The sequence below is a fragment of the Talaromyces atroroseus genome (genome assembly GCF_001907595.1).
Source record: "Talaromyces atroroseus strain IBT 11181 chromosome Unknown scaffold_4, whole genome shotgun sequence".
NCBI lineage: Eukaryota > Fungi > Ascomycota > Eurotiomycetes > Eurotiales > Trichocomaceae > Talaromyces > Talaromyces atroroseus.
In genome coordinates, this window is record NW_017971436.1 from 504,992 (window position 1) to 525,308 (window position 20,317).

General features: G+C 47.3%; 7 protein-coding genes across 7 annotated transcripts; 4 read left to right on the top strand and 3 right to left on the bottom strand.

Moving 5' to 3' along the window:
- Window positions 1-76: 76 nt before the first annotated feature.
- Window positions 77-2,805, top strand: UA08_04056 (hypothetical protein; the record flags this gene model as incomplete). The annotated part of the gene is made up of 5 exons (XM_020266337.1): window positions 77-226; window positions 284-531; window positions 587-892; window positions 961-1,108; window positions 1,165-2,805. The coding sequence occupies 5 exons, from the start codon at window positions 77-79 to the stop codon at window positions 2,803-2,805; spliced, it is 2,493 nt and encodes an 830-aa protein (XP_020120766.1).
- Window positions 2,806-3,106: 301 nt separating this feature from the next.
- On the bottom strand, window positions 3,107-4,838 carry UA08_04057 (hypothetical protein; the record flags this gene model as incomplete). Its single annotated transcript, XM_020266338.1, has 2 exons — window positions 3,107-4,711; window positions 4,800-4,838. The coding sequence occupies 2 exons, from the start codon at window positions 4,836-4,838 to the stop codon at window positions 3,107-3,109; spliced, it is 1,644 nt and encodes a 547-aa protein (XP_020120474.1).
- A 997-nt stretch (window positions 4,839-5,835) lies between these two features.
- On the top strand, window positions 5,836-6,625 carry UA08_04058 (hypothetical protein; the record flags this gene model as incomplete). Its single annotated transcript, XM_020266339.1, has 4 exons — window positions 5,836-5,896; window positions 6,057-6,128; window positions 6,193-6,282; window positions 6,348-6,625. The coding sequence occupies 4 exons, from the start codon at window positions 5,836-5,838 to the stop codon at window positions 6,623-6,625; spliced, it is 501 nt and encodes a 166-aa protein (XP_020120476.1).
- A 356-nt stretch (window positions 6,626-6,981) lies between these two features.
- UA08_04059 (hypothetical protein) lies at window positions 6,982-11,197 on the bottom strand (the record flags this gene model as incomplete). Its single annotated transcript, XM_020266341.1, has 5 exons — window positions 6,982-7,289; window positions 7,381-9,692; window positions 9,755-10,725; window positions 10,787-10,813; window positions 10,877-11,197. 5 exons carry the CDS (start codon window positions 11,195-11,197, stop codon window positions 6,982-6,984), a joined length of 3,939 nt encoding a protein of 1,312 aa, XP_020120445.1.
- A 232-nt stretch (window positions 11,198-11,429) lies between these two features.
- On the top strand, window positions 11,430-12,817 carry UA08_04060 (hypothetical protein; the record flags this gene model as incomplete). Its single annotated transcript, XM_020266342.1, has 2 exons — window positions 11,430-11,786; window positions 11,849-12,817. The coding sequence occupies 2 exons, from the start codon at window positions 11,430-11,432 to the stop codon at window positions 12,815-12,817; spliced, it is 1,326 nt and encodes a 441-aa protein (XP_020120446.1).
- A 418-nt stretch (window positions 12,818-13,235) lies between these two features.
- Window positions 13,236-16,295, top strand: UA08_04061 (hypothetical protein; the record flags this gene model as incomplete). The annotated part of the gene is made up of 8 exons (XM_020266343.1): window positions 13,236-13,510; window positions 13,570-13,864; window positions 13,941-14,133; window positions 14,202-14,453; window positions 14,523-14,617; window positions 14,742-14,825; window positions 15,400-15,464; window positions 15,524-16,295. The coding sequence occupies 8 exons, from the start codon at window positions 13,236-13,238 to the stop codon at window positions 16,293-16,295; spliced, it is 2,031 nt and encodes a 676-aa protein (XP_020120674.1).
- Window positions 16,296-17,292: 997 nt separating this feature from the next.
- Window positions 17,293-19,652, bottom strand: UA08_04062 (hypothetical protein; the record flags this gene model as incomplete). Its single annotated transcript, XM_020266344.1, has 2 exons — window positions 17,293-18,899; window positions 18,953-19,652. 2 exons carry the CDS (start codon window positions 19,650-19,652, stop codon window positions 17,293-17,295), a joined length of 2,307 nt encoding a protein of 768 aa, XP_020120675.1.
- Between the last annotated feature and the right edge of the window lie 665 nt (window positions 19,653-20,317).

Consider the following 20,317-nt stretch of genomic DNA (forward strand, 5'->3'; position numbering starts at 1 on the left):
CGCTTTCCCTCAACTGCAACAACGATCGGAATGGCCACATTAATTATTTAGCCATTCTCCGCGCAACCCAGCGACGATGGCTGCATCACTCGCCTCTCTGTCCTCGCAAGAGTATATGCGGGTTGAGGACTATTTGAACGACAAACTACAGTCACAAGAAGATCTGGATAGCTTGGATTTGTTGCTCCAGAACCTACGAACCCAGCATGAGTTGCAGCGCAAGCAGGTATGTAACAGAAAGTTGAAACGCATCAAACATTGCTCGGAAAATAACCTTGCACAGCTGCTAGAAGCCCAGGAAGCACTCGAAGAGGCCACAAAGGCCTCCGATGATCATCGAAATGCCGTGCGGACCCAAGTCCAGGCGTTCAATCAAGAGCAAGCCGACATCGACCAACGCCTGAAAACAATCACCCAGTCCGAAACAAGCGATGCAGCAGTTCGTCGCTTTGAGTCAATTATGGAAAAGCTTCAAAGGCTGGATGTCGCAAAGGGCTATCTATCGTTGCTACAAGAAGTTGAAACTTTGAGGTAAATCCAGCTCGAATGCATTGGTCGCGCGATTCGCAAATTGACGATAGTACAGTAAGGATGCATTGGGAAATGTGGACATTGCTCCGACTTCAGCAATTCCTCCATACAAGGTCCTTCGGAATATCTCCTCCTCGTTGAAAACGGCTCAAATCGCCGCGGATGGTGCGGCTCCTCACCTCATCGAATACACCGAAAGTCTCGCCACTTCTGTGAAGAAGCAATTACAAGACAGTTTCAGTAGCCGATTGCAACAGGCACTGGATAAGTTGAGGTGGCCGAGTAGGGATCTGGTTCTGAATGATGATTTCATCCAAGAATGGCTGAAGAGCGTGGAATTGTTGCTTGATTTGCAGGAACCGTATGTGTTGTTGACAATCGAGCTTACCCCATATAGCAGCATACTGACTTACACATGCGATCCTGCAGTGACTTGAAGGCTTACTCGGAGTCAATCATATCCTCTCGCGCAGACGTATCCCAAGTGTTACTACCGTTGCAGGTTATGGTGCATCCATTAGAGCTCCGCTTCAAGTATCACTTCAGCGGAGCTAAGCCAACTAATAGGCTCGACAAGGTAAACTTTTTTTTCCCCTTGGTTACTTTGGAATAACTGGGATTAATAAAATACAGCCTGAATACTTTCTCTCACATGTCTCCGATTTAATTACTTTCTATGTTGGTTTTTTAACAGCATACCTGCAACCAGTCCTGGATAGGCGAGCGGAACTGGCTGAAGATGGATTGAAGTGGCACTTCTTGAGCGCAGTCAATGCCTTCATCACTTCCTTATTGCCTATGGTCAGGCAAAAAATCGACACCTTCCTTCCTCAAGTGGAAACGAGTCCCCAACTTCTCAGTCATTTCATTCACGAACTTATGAAATTCGACGAAGATCTTCGGCAGACGTGGAATTATCTGCCCAATCCTTATTCTACACAAAACTGGAGAGGGCTTGCTTCAGAAGTCCTCACTCAACAGAATTGGTTTGATCGATGGCTTCATGTTGAAAAGGAATTTGCTTTGACGCGGTACAAAGATATCATCGATACACCAGAAAGCGGACAGATCGATTATGACGGAGTTGAACCAAGTGTTACAAAACCAACGAATGCTGCCATTCGGGTTAATGATCTCCTCGAGACAATAACAGACCTGTATAGGCCACTATCTTCGTTCAGTCAGAAGCTACGCTTCCTCATCGACATACAGATTACTGTATTTGATCAATTCCACGAGCGGTTGCATTCTGGGCTTGAGGCCTATCTTGCTATGACATCAACCATTGGTCGCACTGTTCAGGGCGGTGATCAAGGGCGCCTCGAAGGAGTGGCCGGTCTCGATCGACTCTGTCGAATTTTCGGGAGCGCAGAGTACCTGGAAAAGAAAATGCAGGACTGGAGCGATGACGTCTTCTTCCTTGACCTCTGGTACGAACTTCAAGGCCGTGTCCGACGGAGCAGAGGCGACGGTCAGAATGTTGTAGGGCCCATGTCCGTCGCCGAGGTGGCTCAGAGGACCTCTCAAGCGGTAGCTCAGACTCACACAAATGGCCAAAGCCAGAGTTCCGAGGGCGCCTTATTTGACGAAACAGCATCCGCATACCGTCGTCTCAGACTGCGGTCGGAGAACATCATTATTTCTACATTTTCCGCCGAGGTGCAATCATCTCTCAAGCCCTATTCTCGCGTGTCAATGTGGTCATCGCTCTCTGCTCCCTCCGCTAGTTATCCTCACCCACTGACCTCCGAACTGACCCCCACGGTTCGCATCATATCTTCAAATCTCTCGTTTCTTGCCCGAGCGCTAGGTACTGCACCCCTGAGGAGGATCAACAGACAGGTCCTGCTGTCCGTGCAAAGTTTTATTTTGGATCAAGTCATTCTGCGGCATTCGTTCTCAGCCGCCGGTGCATCCCAGCTTGCGAGCGATATTGATCATTTGTGCAGCGTCATTGAAAATGCACTTGGACAAAACTTCACCTCGTCAACGATTTACCAAGGAGAAGCGATGCGAGTCATGAGAAGACTAAACGAGAGTCTGGTCCTGCTATCGCTGAGAATAAAACCTCAAAATACCACTACCGCAGCTGAAACGCATGAAGAGGTCGAAACGCATGAAGCAGGAGCAGACTTGGGTCTGTGGGAAGTCGAAAGAAGACTGTTCGCAAACAACGAGAGCGCCCGTGATGTATTGAGTGAGCTGGAAATTGAAACTCTTGCGGTAACGGATGCGAGAGCAGTGTTGGAGAAAAGAGTTGAAGTTCGAAGTTGAGTCGATATAACGAGGCCAGTATAAAATTTTTCTTCTTTGTATATATTCTCCTTTCTGCTCTCTTCTAGGTATATGACACAGCAGGCGAATTTCAAATTTGGCATTGTACAGCTATCTAAAGTCGTCAACATGGCTTGCCAAGTGACTCTAAGCGCTTGGTCTAGGTATTTCGAGCACTCGTGATGTCTTTTCAATTTATCTAAGTACCTAAGAAGTCTATCTGTCTATGTGACGCTTCACGCCAAGGTATGTATGTACCTATGTACGACTTCATACGCTTAATAAAATCAATCACCCCCTTCTAAACCGGCGAAACCTTCTTGAGCCTTTCGATCACCGCGGGACCTACATCTTCAATTGCATGAATTAGAGATTCTACAGTCCGTTTCTCTGTCGATATATTGACAACGCAGCGGAAAAATTTGCCCTTTGCTCTGGACTCGAGATCACCACCGCTTGGAGGTGCATAGTCAACCATGAAGCCTTTGCTCACAATTGCCCTCGTCACCTCTTCTGTTACCCTGCTGTTCTTTGCGGCGAGGACATCTATATTCTTTGAAACAGCATCGTCGTTGTCGTATACCAGGCGCTTTCCTGGTGCATAGTAAAAGCAGACTTGAAGACAAGGCGGCTTGTTCTCACTGACGAGAATGAAATCTGGGTGGTTTTCAAGGAGAGTGGCTAGATGTGTTGCGACGTCAACGGCTTCGTCTATTCTGCGCTCGTAACCATCCGATCCATAATATGTCCAACTCAAGAACAGCTTCAGTGAATCAGCACGACGACCACACTGGAGCGTCAGATCCGCGAGATCCCAGACTTCTGGCGAGTCAACTGGCTGCGAGTCTCCATTTGACTGCCCAGAATCGGGATTATTGCTGCCATGGAATAGATACCCTGCTGGCAGCGTGTTGGCGTGGTGGAATTGGCGAAGATCAGCCCCCAAGAGGAATGAGCAGGTCACAGGAACCCCGAGCATTTTGTGCGGGTTAATGGCAATACTATTCGCCTTCTCTGCACCGATAAGCTTTTTCCTCTGGCTTGCAGAGAAGATGAACGATCCGCCCCAAGAAGCATCAATATGAAACCAAAGATTGTGTTTCCTGCAAACTGCTGCCACTTCATTGAATGGATCGAATGATCCCAGAACAGTAGTTCCAGCAGTGGCATTGACATAAAATGGAGTTCTTCCTTCGCTTTTGGCCTTTTCTATAAGCTTCTCTAGCTCGGAAACAATCATCCGGCCTTGCCTGTCGATAGGTACTGGCCAGACAGAACTACTTCCCAACCCGAGCATTTGGGCAGCCTTCTCGATGCTGTAATGACCGTGGTCACTGGTAAAAATGACAAATCGGTAATTGCCATTGCCTTCAACTTTTGTTTTTGGGTACAGCACGTTCCTAGCTATCACTATGGATGTGGTATTGGACGCCGATCCGCCCTGCACAGATATACCTCCCGAGTGAGGCCCATCGAGACCAAACAGCAATGCCAGTTGCTTCGCGGTATGCTTCTCAATTAACGTCAATGCGGGCGATACTTGGTACACGTGGACATTCGTGTTTAGTGCAGCAAGAACAAGCTCTGCTGCTACCCCTGGCGCATTCGTTGAGGCATACAGTTTATCCAAAAATCCCTGGTGCCATGTGTTGACGGAATAGCGTAATATGTGCCGGAGGATTTCAATCAGACCTTCTTGGCCCTGTCCTGTCGATGGAAAATCGAGTTGTAAGAGTTTCTGGAGCTCCTCCGGGCTTTGATAGTTGATTAGAGACGTAGTTGGTCTGGTGAGGTCGACATTGGCGTTTGCGCCGTTCTCGGAGCTAAAGTTTTTGCGCGGAGCCTCTGGAATGGCATCTGCTGAGCTTATGAATGGGATGAGCAGGTTATGAACGGCGTTGAGCAGCTGTACGAAATATTGATATCAGCTTTTTATACCATTTGATTAGGGGTACTTATGCGAGACTGAACAGTGTCATTCTGGCAACACGTACATTGCGCACTTCCTCTGCGCGAGCTGAAAACTGCGCCATGCTTGCCAGCAGCAAAATCCGAACGATGTTAAAGGATTATTTTGATGAGATTTTCTCTTTTCTCGAAAGCAAGACAAGTTTTGAGGAGAGCAACAGAGAAAAAAAAATCCCCGCGGTTGCGCCATTGACACTCAGCAGCCACAGCCAATCGCGCCCTCTGTAGATGATGACATCATCCAACTTGTGCCCTAACTCCATTCCCAAGTAGGCAATCGGCCATTCAACAAGCAACGTGCAGCCTCATGTATATCAGTCAGAAAGACATATGCCTGGAATAGTTAGTCAACTCATACATTCATTTTGTGGCTCTGCCCTGCATCAATCATGCAGGGCTTACCGTACTGTTGGGTAACTACCTGTACTCGGTGAGAGAGTTAGGGCTAGAAATGCTCTGTTGTATCACAGCAAAGACTGTCATATATAGCAGCGTGTGGGAATCAATGAAGCTTGTTTCTGCATGTGAAAGCATGCATGCAGAGAAAGTCCTTGTTAGCTACAATTAAACACAGTCCATTGGTGTATATATATCATCTCCAGTGAGCAGTCTCTGCCTCTTCAGGCAGATGTCAAATAATATGTGTATAAATTACATGTTTTTACATACTCCAGTGTCACATTTTGTCAGGTATTGAAATCATTGCCGATATTTCAAATATACCAGCCTGTAATTACCGCTTGGTCAGCATGTAGGTAAGTAGTTAGTTATAACTTACAAGAAAGATATAGGGGCTGAATTCCTGCCTGGAGTCGATGCCTTACTGGGGAGCCTGAGGAAGCAACATCACTGTTGCAGTTCCAGTGATGCCTTCCTCTTTGGGGCAGGCACACAAACAAACACGCCTTTTTACTCTCGTCCTCTCCTTTAACGTACACCGCATGTCTACTTCTCGCAATATTTACCTATATTGCATCTGCTATTCCCAAATATCAAGCTTGTACTTCTTTCTTGCCTGAGAGCCCTCTGTCTTTTTGGTCAGCTCCAGGCATTGTTGCTAAAATGCGTACCACTGCTGCAATTCTCTCCTTCTGGGCCCCTCTCTTCCTCAGTCTTTGTATGGGTAGGCAGCATTATAATATAATCTTATTTACGGTCATTAGTCACCTTGATTCTTCAACCATATTTAGCAGCTGAACCTGGTCTTCCTAAAGGTCATCATGAGTGCTCCAGATCCTAGACTCTGCTGCTGTCTTTAGTCACTAAACTATTTACTAACTTAGGTGCAATTGAGGCTGCTATAGTGGGGAAATCATCTCCAGCTCAGACTTTGCACAAAGCTTTTGGTCACGACAGTGAGAAATGCCAACCTTCAGACCAAATCTCTCTTGTCAAATACAAACTCACACTTTTTACTAGAAACTGTCCATAGTGCAGACCACATCACCATTTACTCCACCACCTACATCATCCTGCCTCCAACTGGGACCTACAAGACTTCGGCATCAGGTGAGCCATCCAATCCACTCACCCCCTGATAACGCACAGTGGTTCACTAACAAGCATGACTGCAGCCCTTCCATCGTCTATAAATCCAGTTCCTGCTAGTTTCACCTCGAAGATCACTCCTTCTAAGTCCAGCTCTCACTTTATTGCAACTGGATCAAGTTCTATTGCTATCGTTTCTGGCACTCGGCTGCCTGGCAATTCGACAGCCTCCCCTACCTTAGTGCCATTGGCAAATGCTACCAGCAGTAAGGGACCAATCTGTACTGGATATGTGGGCAACCGCAGTTATTATCGCTATCCTCGTAGCTCAAATTCGTTTCGTGCCCTAAGTGACAACGCTTGAGTCTAAGTTTTGTGCCAGAACTCATTGAGCATGACACAAGAAGGACATTGACATCGGAACGCTACAACAGGAAATATCTGAGTTTTCACAGGGAAAAGAAAAATGTTTCCGATTTCCTAAATGTACAATATGTTAATTCAAAGTAGCTTGGCAGGCTACTGCCCTACTGCCGCACCTAATATGAATGGAAGTACAATATTAGAAGAAAGTCACAATATCCTTGTAATTGGTGTGTAGATTGGGAAGGGGTATCAATGCGTATAGGCGAATCGAGTAACAAACACATGCTGCACAATCAAATCAATCATATATATACTTCAACCGGAAGAACTAGCCAAAGGTTTCTTCCTCGCGCACTACGTATTTTCAGGTGCGGCGGCGTTTGCTACTTGTCTGTTCAGAGCGCAGATTTGACATCCATCTCCAATTCGATCTCGTATCAGGCGAGCAGTAATGACTTTGGGTCCTACGGTGCGAGACGTGGTAAAGAAATCGGAGGTCTCTTCGTCTTCATTATCTCCGGTAAAATCACCCTCTGGCAGTGGAGACTCATGAATAGTCTCGCTTGGATGCGTGAACTCGTTCCCATGAGAATGAGCTGGTTCCTGGACGTGAGACAAGTGGAAGACGTGGCCACAGGCAAATCCGACAAGCATTTCCTTTTCTGTTCACAAACACAGAGATATAATATCAGCTAATCATACTTCTGATTTCATATGGAAAATAACCTAGGGTGATTGTTCTGGTTAACATACCATTCTCGTGAAAGAATTCGAAACAACCACCGCATTGACCAGGGGCAACACGGCGGGGTCTGCTAATCGCCAGGCCACTCGCACGTTGTTTCTGTGGTAGAAACCCTTCCTCATTACCTGTATGATCGCCATCGTCGCCATCCTTTACAGCACCGACGTCGTTCTTCTCTGACGTGTCACCATCACCGCCATCAATAGATGGTTTGCCGACATCGAATTTGATGCCGCGCCGCTGACCACGCCGTAGTGCATCCATTCCAACAGCGACTTCGCCCTGCAGAACTTTGGCTGCCCCCTGGCTTATGCTTGCTTGGATGTCGTGATCGCGAAGTAATCGAGTTAGTCCATCCCGAAGGCCTTCTATCTCCAGTCCACTGGGGATGCGCCTGACGAGTTTTATTGGATCAATGGATGTCCCGGCTTCGGTAAGCAACGCGTGAATAAAATCGGGCTTGTCCATTGAATAATTAAGCAAATCTTCCCACAAGTCAGAATCTTCTTGTGATTTCGCAAAGCTGATCGCTTGCGAGACGTCGTTTAGGTCAGAAAGTATAAGGTTAAGAGCCCGTTTCGTTTGTCCCGTCTTCGACAAGAGATATATGAGTTCTGTAGTGTAGTGTTTCTCTTCGCAGATTCCGCAAGCCTCGTCAAAGGAATAGGCTGTGCTTGCCTGCAAAAATTCCATGAGCAGTTGTCTGTCATACTCGGCAAAAAGATTTAATGTGATGTCTGCAAATGGCTCTACCAGACTCCTTCCTTCGTCGGCCGCGAGTTTTTCTGCTGCGTCTCGGGCGTGGCGACCCCGTCCTCGAAGCTGAGGCTTTTCCTCCACCTTGGATGGATGGGAATCACCTTTCCACAGAGCACGAAGGTAGAAAAACAGGTACAAACGGCCAGATGCGGTGTTTAGCTGTGATACGACTGTTTCGGGGCGGATAATACCGTTATATGCCTCCCTAACCAGGATACTATTAGACTCAGCAGTCATCTGCTCCAATTCTGAGATGGAGGCCTTAGCTAATTGCTGTTCCGAGACTCGAAGATGTATGAATTTCAGAACGTCGTCGGAAATGGCGTCTGCTATACGATAATCGCGAATTAAACGAAGTGCCTCGTCGGCATCTTGCAGTCGTATATAGCAATGCAAAGCCTCTCGGTGATGTCCATCAGCCAATAACAACTTCGCTAGCCTTCCCATCAAGATATGCCAATCATTGGAGTCTGACTGGATATCTCCTGACTTCAATTGGTCTTCAATGATTGAAATAGTCTTGCCAATATCAAAAAGCTCCGGTGGCCATTGACATAGCAGCTGTTCAAACGTTTGGCGATTGCTGGAGACGTAATAATCAAGGAAAGCATCATACACTGCAGATGGAAGCGAGGGACGAATGGCTACTGGGATATGCTGAGCGATTTCATCGTATTTGCCAGCTTCGACAAATCTCCATGCCCAGTGTTCCCATCTATCGGTTGCATCAAGGACTTTGACACAGACGTCCCCCGCACTTTCCCATTCGTTTCTTTGGATGTGTTGTTCGATCCATAATTCACCAAGGCGAAGCTTCTCGTTTCTAGCATTTGAGTTTAATGGCTGACCGGCTGTCGTGATTGAGGAACCGTCGTCGGCAAAGAATTCCACTAAACTCGTCTGAGATTTCATGAAAGCATCTTGTTGTCCCTCGGACGTTGAAGTCAAGACACCCGGGTTCTGATCAACAAGAACCCATGCTTCTTCGTACTTCTCGTTTGATTCTAGCCACGCGAGACGATCTGATAGGTCTCTTGACATAGCCGCTATACAGTCATAAGGACTATGGACAAAGACCTTGATGCCTTTGGCAGCGGATATAGTTTGAAGCTCCTTCGGTATGGTGGAACCCCCAGAGATAGGGTTAGAGATAAAGGAACTAGCAACTCTTTCAGAGCCCCTATCGCCATTGCTGCCGAAACTTCGTACACTAGTGTTCGATGTGAAGAGCCTTGCGGGATATAAAGTTGCGTCAAGGAGGCCTGTGCCTAAGGCTCCAAAGCCTCCTCGCTGCACCGTGGCTGTTGTTATTCGTGGAGGATTCAATACGCTCATATGATAGTCAGAGGATGCAAGATTCTCGTAACGACTGACTGAGAGCGTGTCGGCGCTAACCTCCTCCTGCGTTTCAAGATCAATAAGACGAAGTTCGGGTTCGGCTGCTTTCTGCCTACGACTGCTTTGTGTCTGGTCGCTCTTTTCGCTTTCCAAATATGCTAGAACAAGCAGAAGTTTCGGGCTATACATGGCAACGCCAGAAATGGTGGAGTCGGTTCGTAGGCTTGTTGTTTGTTAGCTTCTGAACACGGGATAGTCGGAGGGTGCATTTGCCTGTTTACGTACATTGTCACTACTTCAGCGTCCCCAAGCTTTCGGTTGCCTGCTCGGGTTCCAGCAGGTGGTATACAGTCCGGATATACATTGATGACCCAAATCGTGCCACCCCAGCCCACAACAAGTTTCTCAATTTCTGCTGAATCGCCATTGGTGGCAGCGGAAGTTTGTTGGCCAGATATTGACCCAGCTTCATTGTTCTCAGAAGCTTCAAGTGATTTCATATCAACCCATTCTGCATGTGCTTTCCAGACACTGGCCATTTCTTCCCATTGTGGACGATTCGGTCGGTCTATATGCCTTATTCGAGTCCACGCATACTCTGTATCTGCTGCCTCCAAATGTAGATTCGACCGCATGATCTTGATACCTTCTTCATTAACCCAAACAACGTATTTCCCAGACAGAGACCATTTTATGGTGTTAATCGCTCCTTCACCACTGTGTAAAACAGTATCCTTTCCCGAGTTGGCACCTAGGCCAAAAGATCCCAGCCACCCAGTTGCTGCGGCTGCAGTGCCTAAAGTTGTGGAATTTTCCGTTGTGCCTGCTCGTCCTCCAACAGTCAGAATAAGCTGCCCCGCGCGGCCTCCCGATAGATATGTTCTGTCAGTTTTATATTCTGGCGACAATGCCACGGCTTGCACGGGTCTACCAAAGTTTCGGAGAAGAACTTCCTTGGGGTCAAGAAGTGAGTAGACGCAGACATTTCCATCAATCGACGAGGTAGCTATATGTATGGAATTGGAAGGGGTTGGCGGTAGCCCCGGTGGTTGAATGTCCCTGGGCTTGCCCTTGGATCGTAGAGATGCATTCGGAGACTGAATAGGAGTGTCGTCTTCTTCGGATGATTTGCTAGCCGCGTTGTACCGCGAGCTCAAACTTGACGGAGAAAACGGGGATATAGAAATAGACGTCACGCTCGCGGAATGAGCTGTATAAACACGAAGAGCTTTGAGCCTCGGTACCGATAACACATGCTAACGAACGAGGTCAATATTCCAAGCTTTCCACAATGCAATCATAGGCTAGTTAACTCACTATATTACCATTGTGAGTGCCAACTATCTAAATAGCCATGCCGCGTTAGTGGGTGTTTCTCAATCCTCCCAATTATAGTATATACCATACCATCTTATCTCCTCCGACCAGGAACGAGCTTGTTGCGTCTCCGCCGCGATACAGCGAAGGTAGGCACTTAGTCATGTACAGGTACTTCAATCGAGGCTCTTCCTCTTCCTCTTCCTCGTCTTCGTCCTCGTTTTCGTCAGCATCGGAAAGCTCGTCCTCATTCTGCGTATCGTGTTCGCCTTCATCGTGTTGGCGGTTCTGGCCGTTCTCATCGTGTGAAGCTTCGGTCGCACCAGGATCGGAGGTCGACTCTACCGGTCGCGACGGGTCATTCATGCCATCAGCACCACTGCTGACGCCAGAAACGCCAGATGATTCCATTCTTGGCGCCAGGTCAGCGCGTAAGAAGTTGAAGCTCCCAGTCGAATGCGGAGCTACGTTGGGGCGTTATTGGGCGGTGACTAAGCAGCGCAGCTCCTGTGCAATGACGCCGCCAAACCTTAAAACGCCGATGATGAGACATCTTCAATCTAAATCGACCCTGGTAAACAAGACAGCCATTTGCGATGAAACGCGACGCTCTTCCCTTATTAAACTGTCTAAATCTTTCCCGATGCACTATCTTACGCAAGTTTCGGGGAAAGCTCGCTTTGGCTGCTTTTATGTCTGTCTAGCATGTCGCCAAACGACAACGCAGTCCTTGTGTCGACCATCACGGCCGGTGTCATTACGCTTCCGAAAAGATTTCTCCTCTTTGAATTCTCGGCTTCTGCAAAAGCAGGACGTTATCGAAGAATCGGCTGAGAAGGATGGTGTTTCAGCGCCAGGGAGTCCGTCCCAACGACGAAAATTTGCTCGATCCCCTGCGGCAAGTTCATCTCTTCGTCGCGTTGCTGTAGAAGCACAAAGGACAAGGAGTGGTATTCTTTCAAAGGCGCGGCTTCTAGAAAAAGGCTTGGGTGAACCCAAGGTATTTATTAACTGACTCACGGGGTTGGTTGTGACCTTGTATGCTAACTCTTATATGAATAGACGGTCACGGCCTATGCAGTCGCGGAACAATTCAATATTACAAAAGTCAGGGATATCTTACAGGAGAAGGGCTTTGAGCCGGATCCTTTCGATACGCAACTGTACCCTCAGGTTGTCCACATACAGGTTCCAATTGATTCGGTTCGGCGCATGACAAACCCGGATGCTACCAATTTGGGAACCGACGAGGCTGGCGATGTATTCATTTTTCCTTCTGGAACTGTGGTAGCATGGTCTCTCCCGGATGGTTATACTTCCTATCTTGCTTCCAGAACGCTTCTACCTGCAGCCGAGGGCCCGCATACAGATAACGTGGAAACCGAGAACTTGGACTTCATCGAGGATCCACAACGGGATAGTAGCTCCATCAAGGGCGACACAATCATACTCGGCACCAAGTCAGGTCAAGATTATCCACAGTCGGATATACCCAATCGTCAGACTGTCGACACTGTGTTGACAAAGATCGCATTTTCATCCGGGCTAGCGCGCAGCACGAAACTTGCTATACTGGAGAGTCTTCTTTCCGATTATTTCGAATCGACGCGTAACATACCAACTCTGCTCTCACAGGGTTCACGTCTGCCTTACACAAGGGATTTCATTCTCCGCAAGACAGGGCAGCTCCTCAGTGTACGGGCGCAGCTGAATCTCTACTCGGAATTGACTGATTCTCTGCCAGATATCTTCTGGGATAGCCGGCACGAGCTCGGCCTTGAAGGTTATTATGAGGAAGTGGGCAGAGCGTTGGATGTTGGGATCCGCATCAAGGTATTAAACGAAAGAATGGACTATGCGCAAGACATTGCCAACGTCCTTCGCGAGAGGCTTAGTGAAACTCATGGACTGCGCCTTGAGTGGATTATTATTCTGCTCATTGCAGTCGAGGTTGGATTCGAGGTTCTCAGGCTCTGGAAAGAGCGAGAAGAAGAGAGAAAGGAGAAAGAAGCGCTGAGAAATGTGCAATGATTTATGTACATTATACTGCAGAAACCGTATTTGAAGATACCCCGCTTAGCAGAGCCAGAGGATGTTATGAGAGATGATGACCATGTATAGTAATGTAAGAAAAGAAGAAGAATTTGTCGCCGCCAGTACTCTGATTGTATTCTCATTCTCATGCCGTGCTTGGTTTGACTTGGGGGTGCCTAATTACGCCTTAAGATCTACCGTTCTGCCTTAGCCTTCAGGCTCCACATGACAGCTCCAGCCTCCATGTCATGCGCCTCACTAAGTTATGGTACCTTGGAACAACAACACAACGTCCACAAACTTATCACGGCCAAGTTCTGTCTATAGTACAGTCTACGCAAGTTTCTTATATTCTATCCTTATTACTTTCACAAATTTGGCTCTTCCCAGGCTCAAATCGACTGGGAACGCGAAGATGGACCTCAAACCAGCTTCCCAGTACCTCCCCAGCCCCCAGCGCATCCTGAAAACAATAGCAAACTCGCTTCCTTTTTGGGGCTTAGACAACCCAGAGATAATTTCTGAAAGATTTTCTTCATGTCCGAACCCTGAACTAAGCTGTCAGACCAAGTTCGTCAGCCAAGATACATGCTGCTTCAACTACCCAGGAGGCCACTTTCTCCAAACCCAATTCTGGGATGCCGATCCAGCTATTGGTCCAGACGACTCGTGGACAATACACGGATTGTGGTATGTCCCGGAGCTCCAATATTTTTGTCACTGCTAGCATATCCCAACCTTGTTCACAGGCCAGACCACTGCGATGGAGGGTTCGATCAGTACTGTGATTCTCACCGGCGGTATAGCAATATATCGCTGATCTTGATCGATTCAGGCCGCGGAGATCTACTCGACTATATGAGAGATTACTGGAAAGACTTCCGTGGCGATGATGCCACCTTATGGGAGCACGAGTGGAATAAGCATGGGACGTGCATCAGCACGTTGGAAACAAAGTGCTATACCGATTATGTTCCGCAGGAAGAAGTGGTTGATTATTTTGATAAAGCTGTAGATTTATTCAAAGGCTTGCCCTCTTACCAGGTTTGTGGGATCTTGGCCTATAAGTTGTGGAAGTATACCGCAATAATGGGAGCTAATTCAAGGGAAACTTTTCCAGACTCTATCCGACGCTGGTATTGTACCATCTCATGATGAAAGATACGCGCTGGCAGAAATTCAAGATGCCCTTAACAAGGCTCACGGTGCGCAAGTTACTGTGCGATGCCATGGAGGAGCCTTGAACGAAATTTGGTATCATTATCACGTTGCTGGGCGTTTGCAGACTGGAACCTTCGAACCAGCTGATGCAGGTATGCTAAGTCCCAGCTCCCTATTTTGCAGTAAGAACATACCAAAAAGTCTCTGACATTTCAAACAGTTGGTGGAGGAACAAATTGTCCACACTCAGGTATTCGCTATATCCCAAAACGCTCAGTGCCTCGCAAACCTCACCCAACGACAACTCAGCTGCCTGGTGATCCCAAGCCAACAGCTTCCCCAAGTCGGCCACACAAAGGAAATTTGCGAGTATACACTAGTGGTAATCAGCAACAGCGTGGCTGCATCATTAGCCATGGTAATTGGTTTACCTCGGGCACATGCGCGACATTCCGAGCAGAAGAAGCTACCGGTGTGTCCTCTCATTCCCTATTTCAATCTGTCAGAGTCTCAAAAATGAGGTACTAAATAATGAGCTCAGGTGGTGTCAATATTAAATCCCGCAGAGGTCCCTGCACTTTTCATAACGACATCTTTACATGCGGTCCTCAAGTCCGTAACCCAGCTTTATTCGAGGTAAGAATCAAGCTCTTTTCATTGCATTTCTTCTTCTTTTTTTCCTCTCTCTCTCTCTTCTTTTTCATGTGTTGCTACATTTTCCTCGAACAGAGATAAGAAGCTAATGTTCGACTAAAAACAGATCTCCGAAGATAATTTCTTGAGTTACAATGGAAACACTACTTTCTTCGCCGACAAGGCTCCAAAGGGCCAAACAAAGAGTAAAGTATTTGCTCATAGAGGGGACAATGGGGAGCATCCTATTGAGTTGGGTATCGCGTGGTTTGAGACGTGATTAAGAGAGAAAGAAAGACGGAAGGAATGCATAGCAGTTAGATTTAGATCAGTTTCATTCTTTGCAGGCAGAATGTATGTGTTGCATACTTATGTATCGATCTTCGATGAAGGACCTTTCCAACACGTTCTCTGATTGTCATGCCCTGCAAATCCAACTGTGTTGCACATGACTTTCAAAGCCTTAATTCAGGCCTTCCACCATCTTCCCACCTAAATTAGCTCCTACTAGGCTTGGACCGTTGCCATGATGGTCCGCAGCACATGTTGTCTACCATGAATGGATGGGTTGCTGCATAATGTGTCAATATGCATGAGCTCGACAACTCATACTTGCATGTAGGTACCCATGGATCTTTATAGCCCTAGAGTTCGCTCTCTAAGAAACGACAGTGAACTAATAAAACATCCCACTTGACCATTTAGAAGTCGATAAAATGCCCAAGATTGATAAAAAGAAGAAAGCTCTTCGCTCTATTTAATTGGAACAAACTTACTTTTCTCAGGAAGATTCGATAAAAAACCCTACCAGTTATTATCCACTGGTCGAATACAGACAGCCTACCGCATCGTGAGTCTCTACCATTTGTCTCCAGATTTGGATCTCCAGACCTCATATCTCAATAATAGTCCTTACCAATGTGACGGCGTTACTGTGTCTATTGGGCGGAGAAACTATGTTGTCCCCAGGTATTACCTGCAAAAATTCGTTGCAGAGGTGAACGGGCATTCGTATCTTATCCTGCCGGATGTCGACGAGGACATCGGTCATACTATTGTGAACTTCATGTATACAGGCACGTACGAAACGTTGAAAGAACCATCAGACTCGCAAGAGGCAATGATATTCAAAGAATTTAAGAGGAGTATTCTTGTCTACAAGACAGCAAGGCTCTACAAAATGACCGACCTCGAAACTCAGGCTAAGACCTACATCCAACATTTTGGCGAATCTATATCGATTTACAACGTTGTACGGGCAGCAAGTGAGATATTTACGAGTCTTCCTGGAGATGAGTTGTGGTTCCAAAACTATGTCATGTCCAGGCTCGATGAGGCTTTCATTTCTGATAACGAGATCTTTGACAAGGAGGATTTCCTTCGTGAGATGGGCGATGAAGTGGCATTTGTCAAGGCTATGATGCGAATCACACTGCAAATCTACTCTTTGGAGCTCTCATCCCTAAATCGAGATGGCAATGGTATTGAAGCTGCTGATGTATCTATCGAAGGTGTGCCTGGAACAGAAGTGCCCGTCGAAGAGAATCAAGAGAAACCTGTAGCCGAAGTGTGTGTCGAAGAAGTATCTGACGAAGGATTGCCTGTCGAAGAGGAGGTTTCTGAGGTAGCACCTCTCAAGGATTATCCTGTGCAGGAAATAAGCGTGGATGGAACTCACTAGAGCTGCTCTCCTCATCAACCGAACATCTTCCCTCTACCTCCCAAGCATGATGAATATGTCTTTGGATGCATCTCCGATTTAGTTGTAAGAGTAGGTGCGCGGTTTGTCGACTATGTGTCGTAGACTATCCGTCCTGCGTGTATTAAGGGCAATCGACTCCTGATCTGTCGTAGATGACATCCTTTCTCCAATAGCCTACATGTCTTCTCCTGCGCCCGCATGATATATGTCTGAATGCTAGACACGCATCTACATGTACGTTTTAGACATCCCAGGAAACTGAGAATAAGAAAAGAACAATAATGTGCGTTTGCCGAGAACAGTTTATTATGACCGGCCCAATTATCGAGGTATAGCAAGACCTTGCTAGGTGCTAAAGGTAACAAGGAAACACACAGCACGGCATCATTCTATATAACATGACAAGGAAAGTGTCACAGGGCAAACTTTAGGAAGAGAGAAACAAAAAAGAGGCATAAACAAGACATAAATCATAGCCAAGGTGGGCGATTGACCCGCAACATGGCTTATAACATCAGCGCAAATCTCATCTGATCAATAGAAGAACTTGACGGATGGAGATCCAACTCGATCGTGGTATACATTAAATCAGAAGAGAAAAAACATGAGAGACAAGACAAATGAGAGTCGTACCCGAAATTGCAAAAGGAAAACAAAGAAGAAAACAAAAATTCCAAAACAATATTCGCTTTTACCCATCCGCATGAAATAAAACCGTCATGATGTTACAAACCCAAGGGAGCGAATCGAAGTGTTGTACAGTTTCATTAAAAATTACCTTTCCTTCCCAAGAAACAAGTCTATCAAGCGGCGAAGCAAAGGGTCCCAGGAAATAATTGAGATAGTCGTTGAAGCAGGGTCACATCAGCATCGTTATAAAAGTCGTAATGCCCAAAGAAGGAGAAAGGGAGAAAACGCCGTCGACGAAAGAGAATAGCTTTTTTGAATGGTGAGATGAAAAAAAGTATCAAAAGTATCATTGGAAGAAAGATTCATTTGCATGGTCGTCATGGAAGTCCAGAAAGAAGTCGTTGTCATTCATACCGACGGGTTTGCCCGAAAATAACTCCATGTCATTGTGAAGACTGGAGTCAGCCCCAAAGTCTGAAAAGCTGGAATTATTTTGTATTAAAATGTCGATGTCAGAGCCAGCTGATGAGTTGGTGAGAGCAGGGACTATCGAAGTTGCATGCATAGAATTTTCTGGTTCTGGGTCGAAGCATCCGGCAGCTTCTGCGATGGGTGGTAGATCAGGAATCTCTTCGGTGATGTCTTCAAGACTCTGAGTAGATGAAGTACGAGACATGCGAGCACCATCACTGAATGGGCTGTGAGAGCGCGAACTCTGAGCTGGCGAAGAGTGAGTGCCGGTGCTATGACTGGGAGATGCGGGAGGCGTGTAAGAGAAGACCTCAGATGGCATACAGTAGCTGCCCGTCTCAAACATAGCCATGTCCTCCAAAGGACTGGATGCTTGAATGCTCATGCTTTCAAACCCTTCCGAAGGCGGCGAGGGCGAGGGCGAGTCAAAGGAGCTGTCAGAGCTAGATGCAGACATGGCAGCTGACTTGGCCGAAGCTCTTTCGCGAGTTCGAGCAGCTTTATCTTGCCGTTCTTCCATGTCGGGACGACTCTTTTTGGGTGGGCGACCACGCTTGGTTGTCTTCCGGACAACACCTTTGTAGCCACCAATGCACATGCCTCGTTGTCGGTGACGAGTCAGGGCATCGTGTCGTGCAAATACATTTCCACAGAGGCATTCGTAGGGCTTATCACCCGTATGTATCTTGGCATGTCGTTTCAGATCGTGTCCGCGAACAAAACACTTGTCGCAATGGTCGCATTTATATTGTCGATCACCAAGATGAGTTTGGATGTGCGACTTAATATTCTCCTTTCTTCCGAAACGTCTGTCGCAACCGGGATGAATGCAGACCCATTTCCCATCAACTGGATCAGGTCCGGAGATGTAAGCTGCAATCTCATCGAGAGTGATACCGGTCTCGGTGATGGAAGCTTGGACACGGGCGTCAAGATTCAGATTATCAATAGAAGCAACCCTGGGGGAGAGTTTGGTCTTAGTTGGTGGCAGATCTGCTGCTGGGCTGCTTGATTTCGGTGGGCCTGACTTGACAGGCGTAGCTGGGCTGATTGGTACTTTTGGCGCCTTTGCTGGGCTTGTTGTGGGTAATGGCATATATGCTATCTCTGGCGAAGACTGAAACGAGCTTGATGACGAGAGAATCTGTGTGTTATAATTTTCCTGGTCCTCCGACTTGATAGACATGGTCTTGGAAACTGGCTGAAATTCAGTACTTTCAAAATCACTCTCCTGGCTAGTAAGTAAATCATAAGGATCATATTCAACGGGGGCGGTGTTAGGGGGGGAGGGAACATCAATCCTAGGTTCGGCATACGTGCTCCCTGGGACACCCTGAAGTGACTTGGTTCTTTGCATATATCCAGGCTGTGCAGACTGATAAGTCAAATTCTTTGAGGGTGACGCGTGTGCGTTCTGTAAGAAAGGAGCAAAATCCGTGCCTCGACGAAAAGGCGTAGTATCCGGGGTGAGCGGAACGTAACCTGAACCTCAATTAGCATAATATCAGTTTGTTTCCAGGCTTTGGTTGACGTACTTGACTGGACTTGTTTCGGTGGTGTTGATGGTATGTACGACATCTCCGATTGCACAGACGCACGTCTTAGATCATACATCTGACCTAACGTAGGTTGGCTGATGAGGTATGGATTCCATGCTCCTTGGCTCATGAAGTGATTTTCGAGGCCATGAGCAAAGGCCATGTTCTCTTCAGTGCATAGCTGTTGGTGGGCTTGCTGATGCTGCTGTTGCTGCTGCTGCTGGACGAGCTCGGCGGGCTTGGATCGTTGACCTTTCGAGTTTCCATTCTTGCTGTTCAACCCGCCAGAGTTCGTGCAAGCATTGATCGGGGAGTTTTCATTGCTATATTGGTTAGTATAAACGTTTAAGCCTCTTGTATCCAGTCGTTGGACATCTGAATTGGACATCATGTGAACTTGAGAGTCATTGAAGTATGGCTGTTGGTTGAACTGGCTCGTGCGCTGTTGCTGAGCCTCACGCAGGACATTGGTATATTGGTTTTGGCTCATACTTGGTGTGTTCTTTGGCATGAGGGTCGGCTGTCGGTTGTTGGTCGGCTGGTCTAAACTCATCCCCCGTTTATGCATTGAATACCGATGCATTGCCGCTGCTGGAAGGTTTGGTGCTTTCGCTGCTTCCAGAGCTACTGGGATAGAGTTTTGTCGCCGATGCTGCCGCTGATGCCTCTGCATACCGCTCTGTGAAGTGACAAGCATGTTGATGATATATATTGGCTGATATACGTCGGAACGCCTTAGTGATTGCGAAGCTCAGGTTCTGCCATGCAGTCTCTAATCAGCCCATCGTTCCCCATGCTAGATGTATATACAGTAGGGTCACCGACCTTAGGGACGGGAACGAGGCGGAAGTGCCGCCCAAGCCACTTCTCGACCAACAGTTGCTCTGCTTGCTCAAACGCTGCAATTGATTTCCAGACTTGATTTGAGCGTTGAGGCTTTCGGACTCGAAACCGTCCTCACGTTTCCTATGGTATTATCCTCTTGGTCAGCTTCCGGTCTCGCGAAGTCCAAGGACCAACAATCGCTAGAAACTTAGCCTTGCCCCGAGTGGTAGCTCTCTAGGGCAGTCAAAGGTTTATGTTTCTAGTGAGATAAAGAAAGAAACGGGTTGTTTATAGGGATCTTGTGTGTGCAGAAAAAGAAAGGCAAGTGAAACAGCTGCAGCTATATCGAAGGAGAGCAAGGTGTGGATATGTATGAAGTCCCTCGAGCGCCGTGGGGAAGCTACGTGCATCAACAATCGGGCCGTTGCCGCGGCGACGGGCTGCCTCCTGCCCTTCGCTCACCCACGGCCAGGCCCTGCGGGTTCTTTTTCTGACGATGTGCCAGTGGGTCGTTGGATCCTCTGGCCCCCATCCTTG